This window comes from Typopeltis vanoorti, chromosome 4, assembly GCF_054136105.1.
Source record: "Typopeltis vanoorti isolate ZY-2024b chromosome 4, IOZ_Tvanoo_1.0, whole genome shotgun sequence".
NCBI classification, from domain to species: domain Eukaryota; kingdom Metazoa; phylum Arthropoda; class Arachnida; order Uropygi; family Thelyphonidae; genus Typopeltis; species Typopeltis vanoorti.
The window spans coordinates 30,815,526-30,831,694 of record NC_143552.1 but is presented as its reverse complement, the minus strand read 5'-3'; the positions used below and the strand labels follow the sequence as shown (position 1 = coordinate 30,831,694).

The 16,169-nt window shown below is 35.9% G+C and overlaps 1 protein-coding gene and 1 pseudogene across 1 annotated transcript in view; one reads left to right on the top strand and one right to left on the bottom strand.

The window, feature by feature from the left end:
* Fnta (farnesyl transferase alpha) overlaps positions 1 to 16,169 on the bottom strand; it is a 155,918-nt gene that overhangs the window by 25,088 nt on the left and 114,661 nt on the right. The window contains exon 6 of the mRNA XM_090391738.1: positions 14,392 to 14,454. Within this exon, the coding sequence (XP_090247864.1) occupies positions 14,392 to 14,454 (63 nt within the window). The remainder of the gene's footprint in view (positions 1 to 14,391; positions 14,455 to 16,169) is intronic.
* On the top strand, positions 4,475 to 4,575 carry LOC150107196 (U6 spliceosomal RNA; annotated as a pseudogene).

The window sequence follows — 16,169 nt, the reverse complement described above, 5'->3', positions numbered from 1 at the left end:
GCTTTCTATGTTCCCACACCTGAAGAAGTCGAACAATCCGATGAAACATGTTGCGTTTTGAATAAATTTAATTGTTGTTCTAGTTCACGGTTCTAAGTCAATATATATAAACATAAATATATATATATGTGTGTGTGTGTGTGTGTGTGTGTGTGTGTGTGTATTCCAACACAAAAGGCAAAGCCTATAGCAAACAGATGCTGTGTGAGGGATGGATCAGGAATACAGTAATCTGTTAAATTAGAGATGCCAAGAAATTATACTCGTGGTTTAGTACTTTCGACAAGTGTAAGCAAACAACACTTGCATGTGAAGTATCTTCACGACTGGGTTACTGTATACACACCCTTTCAGATGCGTATTATGAGAAGGGCCACTACCCAGATTGGTTTTGACCCTTGGTCTGAAAAGTTATCAGCCTAAGAATGAAAAAACGAATTTATAATTTCAAAATTATTTTTATTTTTCAACATAATCTCCCTGAAGATTAATACATTTATTCCAGCAATGCTCCATCGCCATTATCCCATTCCTGTAGTGGTTCTCAGTAAGATCTTCAAAATACCCCTCTACAGTTGCAATCACCTCTTGATTCGAAGAAAAACGCTCGCCAGTGAGAAGAGACAGAAGTCAGAAGGAGCCAAATCTTGGTGGATGTTCCAACAATTCATAGTGCAGATCCCTTAATTTTTCCATTGCCAAAAACACCTTTGTGGGCAGGTACATTGTCCTGATGAAAGATGATTTTTTTTTTCTTCTGTAAACCAGGTCTTTTTCTCATGAATTTTTTCGTCTAATCTGGTTAGGAATAATAAAAATAAAAATAATAATAATAAAAAGGAATTCCCTGGTTATTGTTTTATTTTACCCTTTTCAAGATAATTAATAAACAAAATGCCTTTAGCATCCCAAAACATCAATGACATGACCTTTCCTGCTGATGGAACTGACTTTATCTTCTTTGGTGCTAAACAACCTGCTTCTGTCCACTGTTTTAACTGCTGTTTGGATTCTGGTGTGTAATGGTGATTTCAGGTCTCATCCATAGTAATAAATCGACACACAAAATCAGTTTTATTCTTGTTAAAAGACTCCAAGCACTGTTCAGAGATTTTCATGCGACTGCGTTTTTGATTTGCTGTAAGCGTGGAACCTATCTTCCACAAAGATGGGTGCCGCGCTTTTTTCATTTGCAATTCTTCATGCAAAATATATCCTACATGTTCTTTTGAAATGCTATAGTCTCAGCAATTTCACACACCCACCAGTCATCCAATACCATATTGTGCACTTCATCAATGATTTCTGGTGTTGTTATGTAAAACTCGATGTAGCTTGGAAATACCAAAGCACTTTACAGCAATTTTTACAGAGGTCAAGTCCCATGAGAATGTTACAAAAATAACTTTGTTTGTCTCTGTATATTTTATGCTAAATATTACTGTAAATAACCCTATGGGAATTAACTGTATTTACTCCTTTAACAAGAATATTTTAGAATGTCAAAAACAAAGGCAATGCTTTGCCACCGGAACTTTGTATAATACCTCTATATGAGGGCATTAGAAAGTTTTTTTACGACTTTAGTGTATGAGAAAGTTGCCTATAAGCTCTGCGCATAAACACCTTCAAAGTCAGTACCTGAGAGATCTGAAAGTTCAGACAAGTTTCTACTGCCCAACAAGATACAATCAAAGGAATGTAAAGAGGAAAAAAAAGAACGGGTCGGTCTTAAAAGAAGATTAAGGAGTCGTGTCGAATTCTTCGGGGGTTACAACCTTTCGTGCAAGGTCCTAGAGAAGGTGTAATAAAAAAAGTCTGAGCCTAACATCGAGAGGAGCCAGTCAGCGACAGTTACAGTCATCGGAGGCGGTAGTTAGAGCTATCAGAGTCAGCAGTCAAGGAGCCAGTCATCAGCAAGTAGAGGCAGAAGTATCGGATTAGGATCCAGAGGACTGGAAGTTACGGCGAGCCCACACCCAAGGAGAAAATTGGGAATGACGAGAGAACAGTGGATGTAAATACCCGAGCCAAGTGTCGGTCAGATGTCCTTTTGCCGCGGGAGATCAACCTCTTTCCGGAGCTATTTGAGTACTGCAGGTGGCAGTCCACAGCCCGCAAATTCCCAATGAGATACTGCTGATGCAAGACACTCCTGAAGGAAGCCAATGACCCAAGATGAAAGAAAAGCCATAGAGACTTTAGTGCAAGACTTTTGATTGAATGTGCGATACAGAGCCTCTGTAAGTTTGTTATATATTTTTTTTGTACTTTTCCTTTTATAATCTAGGAGATATGTTATAGATGGACTGATAAGAATTAGTTTAATAGTAATAAGAAGTGTCCATAAGAGAGTCATTTGGAATGGTAATGATTGGCATAAGATTTGTGAAATAACTTGGCATAGTTAGCTAACCTTTTAATGAGTAAATCAGAGTTTTCAATAATTTGATTTAATAAGCAGAGAAGTAATTGAGTAATTGTATTGTATAGTTGTATTAATTAGTATTGAAAAGGGAAAGTTTGTTTCTTTATACTGAAAGTCTAACGTATAGGTAGAGAGAGTAACCTCCCTATCGTTTAATTAATGTACTTTGATATTAATGTAAATAAATGTGTTTTATTTATATGTCAATAGAGTGCCGCCTGATTCTTTAAATTACAATGCACTGTTCCTAAATAAACTTGGACTTGTTAGCAGGAAACAACTAAGGCATATCAAGCGTAGTTTAAGTACTTGAGAAACCATGACTGTTTACGTAAACTTTATTGAAGGAATTTATGCTAGTGAGAGAGAGATCTACTGGACGCATTACTGAGTCTTATGCTGATATAGAAACACTGGTGGCACAGTCTTAACAAATAAATTTTCCAGTGTTCATAGGCATACGACTAGTAAAAATGAAAGGTGGATAGACATAGTACGCAATAGAATAAGTAAGAGAGGTTATGAAAGTAAAAATGCACAATTAATTAGAATAAAGATATTACAAAAATGCATTAGACATTAATCATTACAAAGGCTCAATAACCAAGAGGCTTATAAATAGCAGCCATTTACAGTTACACTTTTTGGATGTCCTTCACATGGATCATCTTCAAGGCTGGTACGGCCACGTTTAAACTCGGCAGCCCATTTCTTAATTGCCAAAAACGAAGGAGAAGAGTGCCCATAAACTTTTATGAACTTCGAATGAATTTCTTTTGACGTTAAACCTTCTTTTACAAAGAATTTAATAACCACACAATACTCAATTTTTATCCATTTTAAGGGATAGGATATGTCCAGAATATACAGACAAACACTTTTGCTTCAGACAGCTGTATAAAACAAACTACTTGAAAGAATGACTTGCAATTTCACATGGATGCTTATGACAGATGTACCAACTTAGAAAAAAAAAATCTTGTTGATAGTATTGCCATCTATGGTAGAGGCCGAGAACTTTTCAGACCACCCTTGTAAAATACTCTGAATCAGAGATAGATGTTGACAGTCATTAGCCTCTATATTTTGCTGTGATGACTGCAGCAATTGTATCAGGTATTCTTTGCACAAGCATATGATAGCAATCAATTGATGCTTCAATTCATCTCAGAGATCTTCACTAGGGTTGAGATCAGGGCTCTGTGGAGACCAGTCAAGTGTGGTGACTTAGTCCATAAACTATGCAGTTACAAAAGCAGCATTATGCACTGTCTTGCTGAAAGAGACAATGGTCAGTTTAATAGAAATACCACAAAGTAGGAAGCATTGCATTGTCCAGAATATTCAGATGCCTCTCACAGTTCAATGGACATGGCGCCACAAACAGAGGTCCTAGGCCAAACCAGGAAAAACAGGACCATACCATCATGCTGCCACTTCTGAATTTCATAGTTGGGGTTACGCACTCCGGTAAGAGATATTCACAGGGCATCTGCCACATACTCATACCTGTCCATCTTCTCGGTAAAGGATGTAGCATGATTCATTGCTCCATAACACAGCTTTCCAAGCTTCTGCATCCCACTGTACATGCTCTTTGCACCACTGAAGATGCACTGTAAATTGGTTCAGGTAATGTGAGGCTTGCATAATGCAGTCCTACTATGGAAACCCATGTTGTGAACTATGTTCCGGTCAATGCCTGGAACTCCACATATAATGTGAGTAGCACTTGCAGTTGACGCCCTGAGCTTCCATCTCAGTATGATATCAAAGATCACTGACTGTTAACCTGGGATGGCTCAATTTGTCAACAATTTGCTGAACAGATAGACCTACAACATGGCATTCTATCACTATTTCACTTTCGAACTCTGTCAGTTGCTTTCTCAAAGCCATTTCACCTCGACACAATTGCACTGACTTGGGACCATCATATTCTTCCAATTTATACTGGCTACAAACACATGACTTGTTAGATGGCACAATGCACCTTGCCCATGGGGGGGGGGGATCCATTGACTTCTTTCAAAGCAGTGTGTGTGTGTGCGTGCGTGAGTACACACACTAAAATTGGAATACAGAGAGGATTAGCACATCCCCTGCACAAGGATGACATGCAAAATCATGAAGCGTTCCACATTTAAATGCCTCTGTAGTGCAATTAGAAGAAAAATGGGACATTGCATCCTTCGATTAAAAAAGACCCAAGTTTAATTCTTGTCATGATGAGAGGAATCTTTATATAGACTTTTTCAGTTGAAGGTGAGTTAGTCAATCACATAAAGAAGCACTTTCTTTTAAGGTTACACGGTGATCAGCATTCATAGTAAAGAATTTATGGAGACACGACACACGTGTTAGAATAATTATTTTACTTAACATTAAGCAGGTAACAATCGACGTTTCAACCTCTATATTGAGGTCATCATTAGGAAACATACATAGGTACAGCATACAAGCTACATGTGTTGCACTATACAAAAGTAAAATGAATCTAAATGTTTGTTAATCATTTATCCTAGTCTAACCTCTGGTGAGAAAAAAAATAAAAAATGGAACTACATTAAACAGTCCTTTCATATTGAGATTTTTTTTAAGAATATGGAGGCCCATCTTCAACCCATATAGAAACCAGAATAACCTCAGGCAGAAGAAAATCTCAATACGAAAGGACTGCAGGAATTGTTTAATGTAGTTTCATTTTTTTTTCTCACCAGAGGTCAGAATACGATAAATGATTAACAAACATTTAGATTCATTTTGCTTTTGCATAGTACAACGGCACATAGCTTGTATATTGTGCATATGTATGTTTCCTGATGATTACCTCAATACAGAGGTCAAAACATTGATTGTTACTTGCTTAATGTTAAGTAAAATAATTATTCTAACAATTGTGTTGTGTCTCTATAAATTCTTCACTATGAACATAAAGTAGAAAGAACTTGTATGTGGAGGTTTATCACCCCCACATACAAGTTCTGTGAATTTGGAGTAGGAGAATGTGAAGAGATAGGAAGAATTGCTGCATGTGTTTTAATATATTCTAAACAAAATACTATAGATATCACTTACACGATTTTCAGTCTAGTTCAAGACCATTCTCAATGTGAACAATTAAAGAGACAAAATACATAGAACAACCTTTGAAAATTATAGTGTGTAATGTAATTTATATAGCAAGAGTAAAGCTCAGTCTGTAACTATTACAATTCAAGGAAAACACACTGAAATTTTTATCATTTAATAAAATATTTAACACAATATGTGAAGTATTGAGCAAGATAAATTCCCAAAACTGGAAAGTTTCAGTCATTGCTGTTGAGGTTAGGATGATGAATGTGGGCTTCATAGCTTTCTATATACAACCTTTCTAATAAAAACTGGGTACTGTGTAAAATCTTATTCTAACAAATCCTCTGTCTAGTAAATATGGCATTAATGGCAAGATCTGACTGGCTCCAGACTTATGGAGCTGGACGTAATTGTAATGTTCTAGACTTAACTGAGCAGACCAACCTGTCTGTCTATAATAGCATGTTCAGGAGTGACAGGGAGAATAAAAAAAAAAAAGGGGGGGGGAAGTGTTATTGATGAGATAGCTGATGAGTTGCAGCCAAGGAGTATAGAAGTTGAACTGCAGGATAGAGAAAAGAGCACATTTGAGGCTATTTGGTGTGAGATAGAGTCTAGCAGAACAAAATATACAATTGGGTGCTGCTATAGACCAGGTGATGGAATAGATGGTGGGGATAGTATGCATAAGCAAATAGAAGAAATGAGTGGAAGGAGGCTAATTATTATGGGTGATTTCAATTATGGTAACATTGACTGGAAGAAGGAGAGGGCACATCAAAGGAATGAATTGGATTTTATGCGGTTATTAAGGGACAACTATCTGTGACAGCATGTAGTGGAAAATAGTAGGGGGAAAAGAGTGCTTGACCTAGTAAATGCATCTGAGAATGTGGCTGTAACGAACATGACCATGTTGCCACCAATTGGTGAGAGTGATCATAAGGTCATGACATGGGAGGTGGCTAAAGGAGTGGAATTTACAATTAAGACAGGGTACATGTGGAATTACCGGGCTGGTAAGTATGACAAACTTAAGAGTATGCTTGGCTCAGTGCCATGGCATGATAAACTGCAAGGGCTGGATGTTGATAGTGCATGGGAGGTGATTAAGAAGTGTTTGCAGGAGGCAATGGTTGACTGCATACCAAGAGTCCGAATAACAAATCAAGTAGGGGTTAAATGGATGAATAGCACTATTAAGCTTGAGCTGCAAAAAAAGAAACAATTGTGGAGGGAATTTAAGGAGAAAGGTGACCAGCAGTTGCAGGAACAGTATAAAGCTCAGGCCAGGAAGTTAACAAGGGTGGTAAGAAAAGCAAAAGCGGATTACGAAAGAAAATTGGCCATGCAGGCTAAAGAGCATCCCAAACAGTTTTTTCGATATGTTGCAAGTAAAAGGAAAAATGTTCATGGCAAAATGATTTTAAAAAATGCTGAGGGTAGGGAGGTAACCGAATCAGTCGATATAGTGGAATTACTGAGCGAGCACTTTGCAAGAGTATATCATCCAGGTGGTGACATTGTAGGAATGGAAGAACCAACAGCTTATACTGGAATTGTGATGAATGAAGTAGAGGTAAATAGTCTATTACAAAACCTCAATGTCGATACATCTGTGGGATTGGATGGTATACTAGCTCATGTCATACGTGAAGTGGCTAAAGAATTGTCAGTGCCCTTGACTATTTTGTTTAATTTGCGCCTCGGGTCTGGGTCAGTCCCAAGGGGGTGGGGAAAGAGGGGAAAATAGTTTCGCTGTATAAAGGTGGTTCCAATGCTGCTGTTGAAAATTACCAGCCAATCAGCATAACAGGAATCGTTATCAAGGTCTTGGAGAAAATAGTCAAGAGGAAAATACAAGATCGGATAGATGAAAATGGGATACTGTATCAGGGACAGCATGGTCTTGTTAAGGGTAGATCATGCCTCAGTAACTTGCTCACGTATTATAACACAGTGACAGCTGAACTGGATAAGGGTAATGGGTTTACAGTGATTCTACTGGACCTTGCTAAGGCCTTTGACAGGATACCACATGGAATTCTAATCAGTAAAATGCAGCATATGGGGATGGATATAAGGTTGGTGAGATGGATAGGAGGGTGGTTGAAGGAGAGATATCAAAGAGTGGTTTATTCAGGAGTAGAGTCCACAAGACGGCCTGTGACTAGTGATGTGCCACAAGGATCTGTTTTGGACCACTGCGGTTTAATTTGTTCATTAATGATATAGGAAAGGATCTGAGAAGAACAGTTCATTTGTTTGCGGATGATGCAAAGTTGGGTAGGGCAATAGTGAATGCAGATGATGTCAAAATTTTGCAGGATGATTTGAATAGATTGGAGGTCTGGGCTAAGGAGAATGGATGTCAATTTAATGTGGCAAAATTAAGGTTATACATTTTGGGGTGAAAAGATTAGCAGCAGTTTACTACATTGGTGGAACTGTACTCCAGGAAATCAATGAGGCATGAGATTTAGGAGTGTTGATGGATAAGGAGTTGAAGTTTAGGGGGCACATTGCAAAAGTGGCCAAATCAGCTCATCAAATCACTTGGTTGCGGAAGAATACGTTGACAAGCAGGTTATTGTTCCTCTGTATAGTGCCTTAATAAGACCCCATCTTGACTACTGTGCCCCCAGATTTGATCATCTAGATTTCTTCTTGATGGGGAGGAGGTTGAGAGGATCCAGAGGCGAGTGACCAAGATAATAGCAGGTCTGTGGAATGAACCTTATGAGAACAGGTTGAGGATTTGTGGCTTGCAAAAATTGGTTGATAGGCTGAGGAGGGGAGATATGATTGAGACATTCAAATTACTGAAGGGTTTCTATAAAATTAATTCAGAAGATATTTTTGAGAACAGGGCTAGTTGTGGGAGGACTAGGGGACATCCATGGAAGCTGGGCAAAAGTGTGGTTAGTAAGGGTGTTAGAGCTGGGTTTTTTACTTTTAGAGTGGTGAATGAGTGGAATGGGCTGCCAGAGTCTGTGGTGGATGCTGTGACAGTGAATGAGTTTAAGGCGAGGTATGACAGATACTGTATGAATGTCGAATAGTTGTGCTGAACATGATTTGGGGCCTCCCACGATGAGTCTAAGGACTCCCTGGAGTTGCCCATAATAATAATAATAATAATAACAGAGGCTGCATAAGCAAAGAATTCCATAAATTCCTGGATAGGAGAGAGGAGAATATTTATCCTTAGGAGAGTGTATGAATGAATTTAGTTTTTGAATCGAATGGAAGGATACTTGAAGGTTAATCCAGATAGTTGGTGAGCTTTCTACTTTCAGAATTGAGTCAATGGAGCATAAGGAGTATGTGCAATGCACTAAGTATTTAGATGATGCAGGGCTACTAAGATGGATAACAGTGAGAAACAGCATCAACATATCTTCCCATAATCGTTTTCATCCTGTATGCCGACATTCTTGTCTCCTAATCTGAGAATAAATTTAATCCTGTGATGGGCTGAATTTTCATAAAAAAAATACTTAACTCAGATAGAAAAGTGCTCCAGAATACAAAGATATCATACTGAAGCCATCTGTAAAGTTCTCTTCTCATTTACTGGAAATTTTCTATATTTGTTAAAAACTCTGAAGATTTTAAGAACAAGATTTCTGGACTTATATTACTACTAACTTATCTTTTAATTAGTTTTGATATAGTTTCCCTCTTTACAAATATCCATCTTACAGATATGTTATAGTTACTACATAATGAATTTCTGATATTGTTAAAATTATTTGACTTCACCATAAATGTAGGATAATTTTCTTGACAAAATTTTACAGTGAATTTGCCTATCTCTCCCACCTTAACCAACCACTACCTGGAACAGTATATATTTGCCACCTTTTTTTACCCAAGACTTTCATTCTATGTGGCTTTGATATGTCTAACATTTGTATGGTCTCTAAAAGATGCACTATACAGAACATCATGCATCTAATGCTTACACACTGCTCTTGCATTTCATGCACCAATTCCCAGATGTTCACTTACTTGTCTATTTCCAGAGAAGCAAAAAAACAAAGATTTACTTAGAAAGTTGTAAGTACTCCAGTAAGTTTTAAATACAAGTTTTTACTTTCTATTAAAATATCTTAAAAACAGTAAAAGATAATACTGTACTGCAACAGGGTAATTATTCTGTGCATAAAAACAATCCCCTGCAAACTTTGTTGATTCATGTCCAAGTCATTCTAAAACAAATCATACAAAAAACCCTTTGAATTTTTTAATTTCTTCAAGCATTTAAACATAATTTCAAAGTTCAAAGACAAGTAGAAGAAATTACACACACAGGGGACAAGTGAAAATGCATGCTTGTTGTAGTTTATCTAAACAAGCAACAACAAACACCAAAGAGCTGACACTTGTTATATGCATATTTACCATCAGAAATAAGGATGTTTTTCTGAATGTCACATAAGGCTTCCATCTTGAATGGGCATGTATGCAATTACTTGCAGTACCTGTTTTGTCAAAATATCAAATATCACATGCTACATGCATGTAAGCAATCAAAAACTGCATGAAAAGTTGCATCATCTAGCACCTTCACAGCACCAAATTAACTTGAGGATGAGAATGATTGCGGAGGAAGTCAGTATTGATTGTGATTCACACTTCTTATGTAGAGGTAACATTAACAATCTAACTGAATATAACTGGGATTGTAAGTAATAAAAATATAAAAGATGGTGAGAGAGATGGATTAAGAATGAATATATGTTATTTTATGAAAGATAAACTTTTGTGATTACAGCAATACTTTAACGTCTCTTCTATGAGATCTGAAGAAGTGTAGCAAGTAAGGCAGTCAGGGAAATGCACGTTAAAGTAACCAAGGAGAATGATGAAAGAGAAAGGGTATAGTTGGGAAAGCAAAGTGGTTGGTTGATAAGGAAACTGAAATGAAACCAGCTGTTTCATTTCAGTCAGGAAGCCAGAATACTTACCTGTATATTTATTTATGTAATTTACCTTTAATGTACTGGGAAAATTATTTTCAATTTTAATTTTTTTTTTTTGTTCGTTTATCATTTTGGAAACAGGATCTGAAGTATCTGAAATAGGTAAGACATGAATATGAGGAAATAAACTTTTTTTTGATGGTCACCACAAGCAGAAAAAACTTCAGGTCTTGCACTAAATAAGTAGTGAAGTAGAATATAAAGTTCATTTAGTCTACCCTTGTATCATTCAAGGTACCACTGCCTCAATATTATAGGAATGCTTGGCACTAGAGTCAGAAGGGGAGCCAGTGGCAGAATATTTTATCAATTATCAAAATTGTCATACTAAAAAAGGCACATAGCTATGAATTTTCCAAGGACACCAAAAACAGCTAACCTATGCCACTGCATTGACTAATGAAATCCTAGCAAGGATCAAAAACTATCTATACTGAGGCTTCCCCAGGACAGTTTGCTTTTGTATAAAAGGGAGATTTTGTTCCATTGGATACAAATCACCAAATCTAATGAAACAAAACTTACCTTTTATAAAGAAGCAGATATAAATCAGAACAATTATTTCTAGAATCCACCATTACATTACATCAATTACATCCACCGATAGCATTACATTCACCAAATCTGAACAAATTCAGATGTCTTATGATACCTGAAATATGGAAGACCATCATCTTGAGATCTTCGGCAAGATTCCATCATTGCACTTATTGAGGGAACTAGTTAGGACTAGAGAATCCTGCCTTTCACACTCAGTCTGTGTTTGCTTCCCTACTAGTGTGCCTGCATTTCTCTGTGCCCATGAAGATGAAATATGGGTGAAATATGAAGGCGAAATACTGGCTTAATAATTTATTAGTTAGTAATTATTTCTAGATGTGCATTTTCTGCACTCAAGATCAACTTGAGTCTCCTTACAAAACACTCACTCTTCCTAACAAAAATCAGCTTAGCTTCTTTGATCACTATTCAATTAAAAAAATATATTACTTTGTTTTGTCAACACAGCATTTTTTAACATCACCTATAACAATATTTATATAATGTAGACCAATACCTTAAGCAAGTAAACTGTTTTTCTGGCTAGTAGATATAAGTTGTATTTCCAGAGCCCTGATTCCCTAAATTTTTTGTCATATGTAAGGTACCATTTCTTCATGTGTTCAATCTCATATCCCATGTGCAACTTCTCCTCTTTCATATTTTTTTTCATTTTAAGCTAAAAACCTCTTTTGTTCGTTCCATCAAAATCATTTTTTTTTTTTTTTTTTTGGTTTTTAGCATTCTCTTAATGCAACAATAATTCTCGACTGCTTTATTTGTTTTCATTAAATCTCCAGAAATCCACTCACCACTTGTCTGTGGTGAGTGGATTTCTGGAGATTTAATCTGGTTTTCTGGTTTTCATCACAGAAACAAGTGATGAATGAATTTTCGGTCTCGTTCTAAATGCATTCAAAAAAATCTTTTTGCATAATATACACTATTTTTTCCTTAAAACATCTCATATGCTGTCAAGTTATTTGATCATGGCAGGCTGCCAATGAACTCATTAGAGAAGTTTTATTCCCAGGGAGCCAGAAATAAAACTTCTGGATCTGAAATCCTTAATTTTAACACAACAGCTTTCTCTTTTAAAGAATTGCTGAAACACTTGCAATTTTAGTTGCTGGTTTTTTCTATAAGTCATAACATGAGCCAATCATCTTTAGAATTTTATTTTTCTTTCTGTATGAAAGATTGTTCATTTTTTTTGTAGTAATTAAAAACTCAACTTGCCATCACTTCCATTACTTACCCCCCCACACACAAATAGTTGTTCTGTCATCATTGTGTAACATAACAATTGATAACTTTTAAACGTTTTTCATTCTATATGAAAGACTTCATAAATATCCACTCTCAACTTCTAAAAATCTCCTAATTTCTCTCACAGCAATATCACAAGTTCTTATGCTATACACAACACGACCCACTTCTAGTTTTTGTTTCAGTCATGAAGTGATAAAAACGAGCCACCGTTACATGTTATAGTTACGACTCTTTACCTGAAAGCAGTAAATCTTGCACGCTTGAATTGTGCAAGAAAACATGTAGGTTTTACACATTAGATATGCATTTAAATTAAATTTCAGTTATCATTTACAATAAATATTAATCAAATCAATGCATTCATTTAATTCAATATTAAACTTACATGTATATACAGTACACATGACATATATAATAGACAATCTATTCTTTTTTTTTAAAAAAATAATTGTACTTTTCTTATGATACAATTTCATCAACAAAATAGACTGTTAATTATAAACACAGGGCCTCCGTAGCTCAGTCACTATAGACGTAGCCCTTTGGTCGGAAAAATCAGGGTTTGATTACCATTAGTTATGTGAGGAACCCTTATCTGGTCTCTTTCAACCAAAGGCGAGTTAACAGGTCTCATACAGAGGTAGTGGACTTTTTCACCTGGAAACTAGGATTTTTCCCCAGAACAGGCAAACTGGCCCGTGAACACATGCATCTACAAACATAGGACACACTGGGAGCCATATGGCTAACCACCTTATCCTCGAGATATGGTCGTGGTTAAATGAATTGAAAATCCTCAACACGACAAGGTAAAATAGGAGGAAAAGAATAAGAAGAATTATAAACACAAAAATTAAAACTGGCAGAATCTAATTAAATATTGCAGTACAACCAAAGACTTTATTCTTCAAATGCCTTTATCCTTTAAGTAGATACACAAATGTAATATAGTACTGTCCTAAGTTTCATAGCACCCAACATGAATTAGCTTAGTGTAATTAAATGTGTGAAAATTTTAACTAATGCAGATTCTTTTTAATACTGTTACTTAAAAAATATATATACATATCTTGCAAAGACAAGTCATTCTGATCATGTGACTGAGTGCATTATGAAAAGTGAATCTAGCTCCACATTGAGGCTACCTACTTTCTTCTTTTTCTTGAATTTTATTATTTGTCTTCCCTGTTAAATTATTGTTCATGGATAATTTATGTACATTTACCCTTCATTATGAACAATAAATTAAAGCAAACAGAAACTAAGCTGTGTTGCAGCATATACTTTAAACCAATGTGAAAAAAAAAGCCTATTTCTGTATAATTACATGCAACATATAGTGAGAATTAAAAAATATATTACTTTGTTTTGTCAACACAGCATTTTTTAACATCACCTATAACAATATTTATATAATATAGACCAATACCTTAAGCGAGTAAACTTTTTTTCTGGCTAGTAGATATAAGTTGTATTTCCGGAGCCCTGATTCCCTAAATTTTTTGTCATATGTAAGGTACCATTTCTTCATGTGTTCAATCTGATATCCCATGTGCAACTTCTCCTCTTTCATATTTTTTTTCATTTTAAGCTAAAAACCTCTTTTGTTCGTTCCATCAAAATCTTTTTTTTTTTTTTTTTTTGGTTTTTAGCATTCTCTTAATGCAACAATAATTCTCGACTGCTTTATTTGTTTTCATTAAATCTTCTCTAATCCAGCTAATCCAAGTTTCCTATTAATAAAGTCACTTTCCCTGAAGATTCTCATTCACCTGATCTCTTCCTCAACAATGATCCTTCTAAGTAACTATGGATATTGCTACCTAACAGGATATGGGTTTGAATTCCAACACTAACTAATGCATCTAGTTGGTAGATGGTTTTCATCACTTGATGTGAGACTGCCTCCTTACTTATTGGAGGCCCAAAACAGCTTGATAAAAAGAATTCGTTTAGTCTCTAGAGTAGGGTTATCTAATCTTAGCTTATTCATGGTAATATAATGAATAAGCTAAGATACAGATTTTATCTTTTGTGGGTGAGATTATCATAAAAAATGTAGAATATTAAAATAAAAAACCTTACCCTCTTAAATAATTCCATGCACTCTCGTTATGGGGAACTTTTCTAATACTATCCAGAGTATATCTAGTAAATGAAAAATGAAAACAGGATTTTGAAATTAAATAAGTGAATAATTTGAAATAATCAAATACTTTTTTAAAATCCTTAAGAATTTTAGAATATTTTTTAAAATATACAGGGTCAGTCTAAATTACTGTCAAAGATTCTGTGGCCTATAATTTTCAAACTGCAAACAACAAAATAAAACTGCTTACAGAATATGAAAGTGTTAACTCAAAAAGTTTTATTACCTATTGAATCAATACTGCAGAACTGCAGAATGCTAAACAATTTCAACATGTGTACTTTTCATGCACGTAGGATGTCCTAGCAATGATCAATTTCCCTCCATGTGTACTCCATCATTAATAGTGCAACTGTTTCTATCACAGCAACAATTCTGTTCAACAAAGGAGGTCACAGTGGTCTGGTAAACAATGTCTTTCACATATCCCCACATGAAGAAATCAAGTGGTGTAATATTGGGTGAGCACAGAGGCCATGGAATCAGTCCACTACGCCCAACCCAGTGCCCAAGAAAATGCATGTCAAGAAATTCTTGGACAATAAGAATCCAATGTGTAAGTGCTCAAACTTGATGGAACACCACATTTGGCTGATGATCTTCCAACTGGGGCAACAGATACAGTTGTAACATGTCCAAATAGTTCACTGCTGTCACTTTTCTGCAAAGAAAAAGGGCCCTAAAACTTCAAAACATGACAAAGCATACCAGAGCTTTGTTGACTATCTCTTTTGATTACTTGAATGCCGTGAGGGTTTTCTGATTCTTGTATTTTGCAGTTATGATGATTTACCCTCCCTGATATGCAAAACATTGCTTCATCACTAAATATCCATCTCTGAAGGTAATTTTCATCAGCTTTGACTTTTGACAAAATGTCTTGAGCAAACTGGAAATTGGGTCTGGTTTATCATACAGCTGTAAAGCCTGCACAATCTGCAGTTTGTAGGCACAGAGTTGAAGACAGTTAGTCTTCACACTCCTTTTTGGTGATGAACACTACCATTCTCTTTTGAAACTACTTTAACCAATGTCAGATAGCATTATCTGAAAGTGGATGTTTTCCATACTGAGTTCTGTAATGACATTCATTATGACAACGGACTTAGTTTTGAAAAACAAATTCCATTATTATCTGTACACGAATACTAGGAGTATCAGAAACAAAGGGATAGAGTTTGTTACCTTAGTCAATATGTTGCGACCTCAGATTGTAAGTATTAGTGAGATTTGGCTATCAGAATCAGACTACTAACTGGTATCAAGTGTATAGTATTTTTAGGAAGGATGGAGAGGATATGAGAGGAGGGGGGGGGACATGCTGTTAATGATATCGGATGACTTGAATCCAGTTAGGGTTGAGACCTATGATTGTAGTACTACAACTACTAATAATATTTCATGTCGCAGTGAGTTTGAAGCCATCTGGTGTGAGATGGAATCTATCAAGATCACATAGTGGAGTGTTGTTACAGATCTGGTGGATCAGTTGCTAGTAATGAAGAAATGCATCAGCAAATAGAAAAGATGAGCGTGAAAAGAGTAATCATAATGGGAGATTTCAATTATCCAAATATTGATTGTGTAGCAGTAGAAACTCATGAGAAGAATGAAAATGCATTTATTGAGCTGCTGCGGGACAACTTCCTGAAGCAGCATGTGACAGAAGGAACTCGAGGAGAAAGAGTGTTAGATTTGATTATAGTGTCAGAGG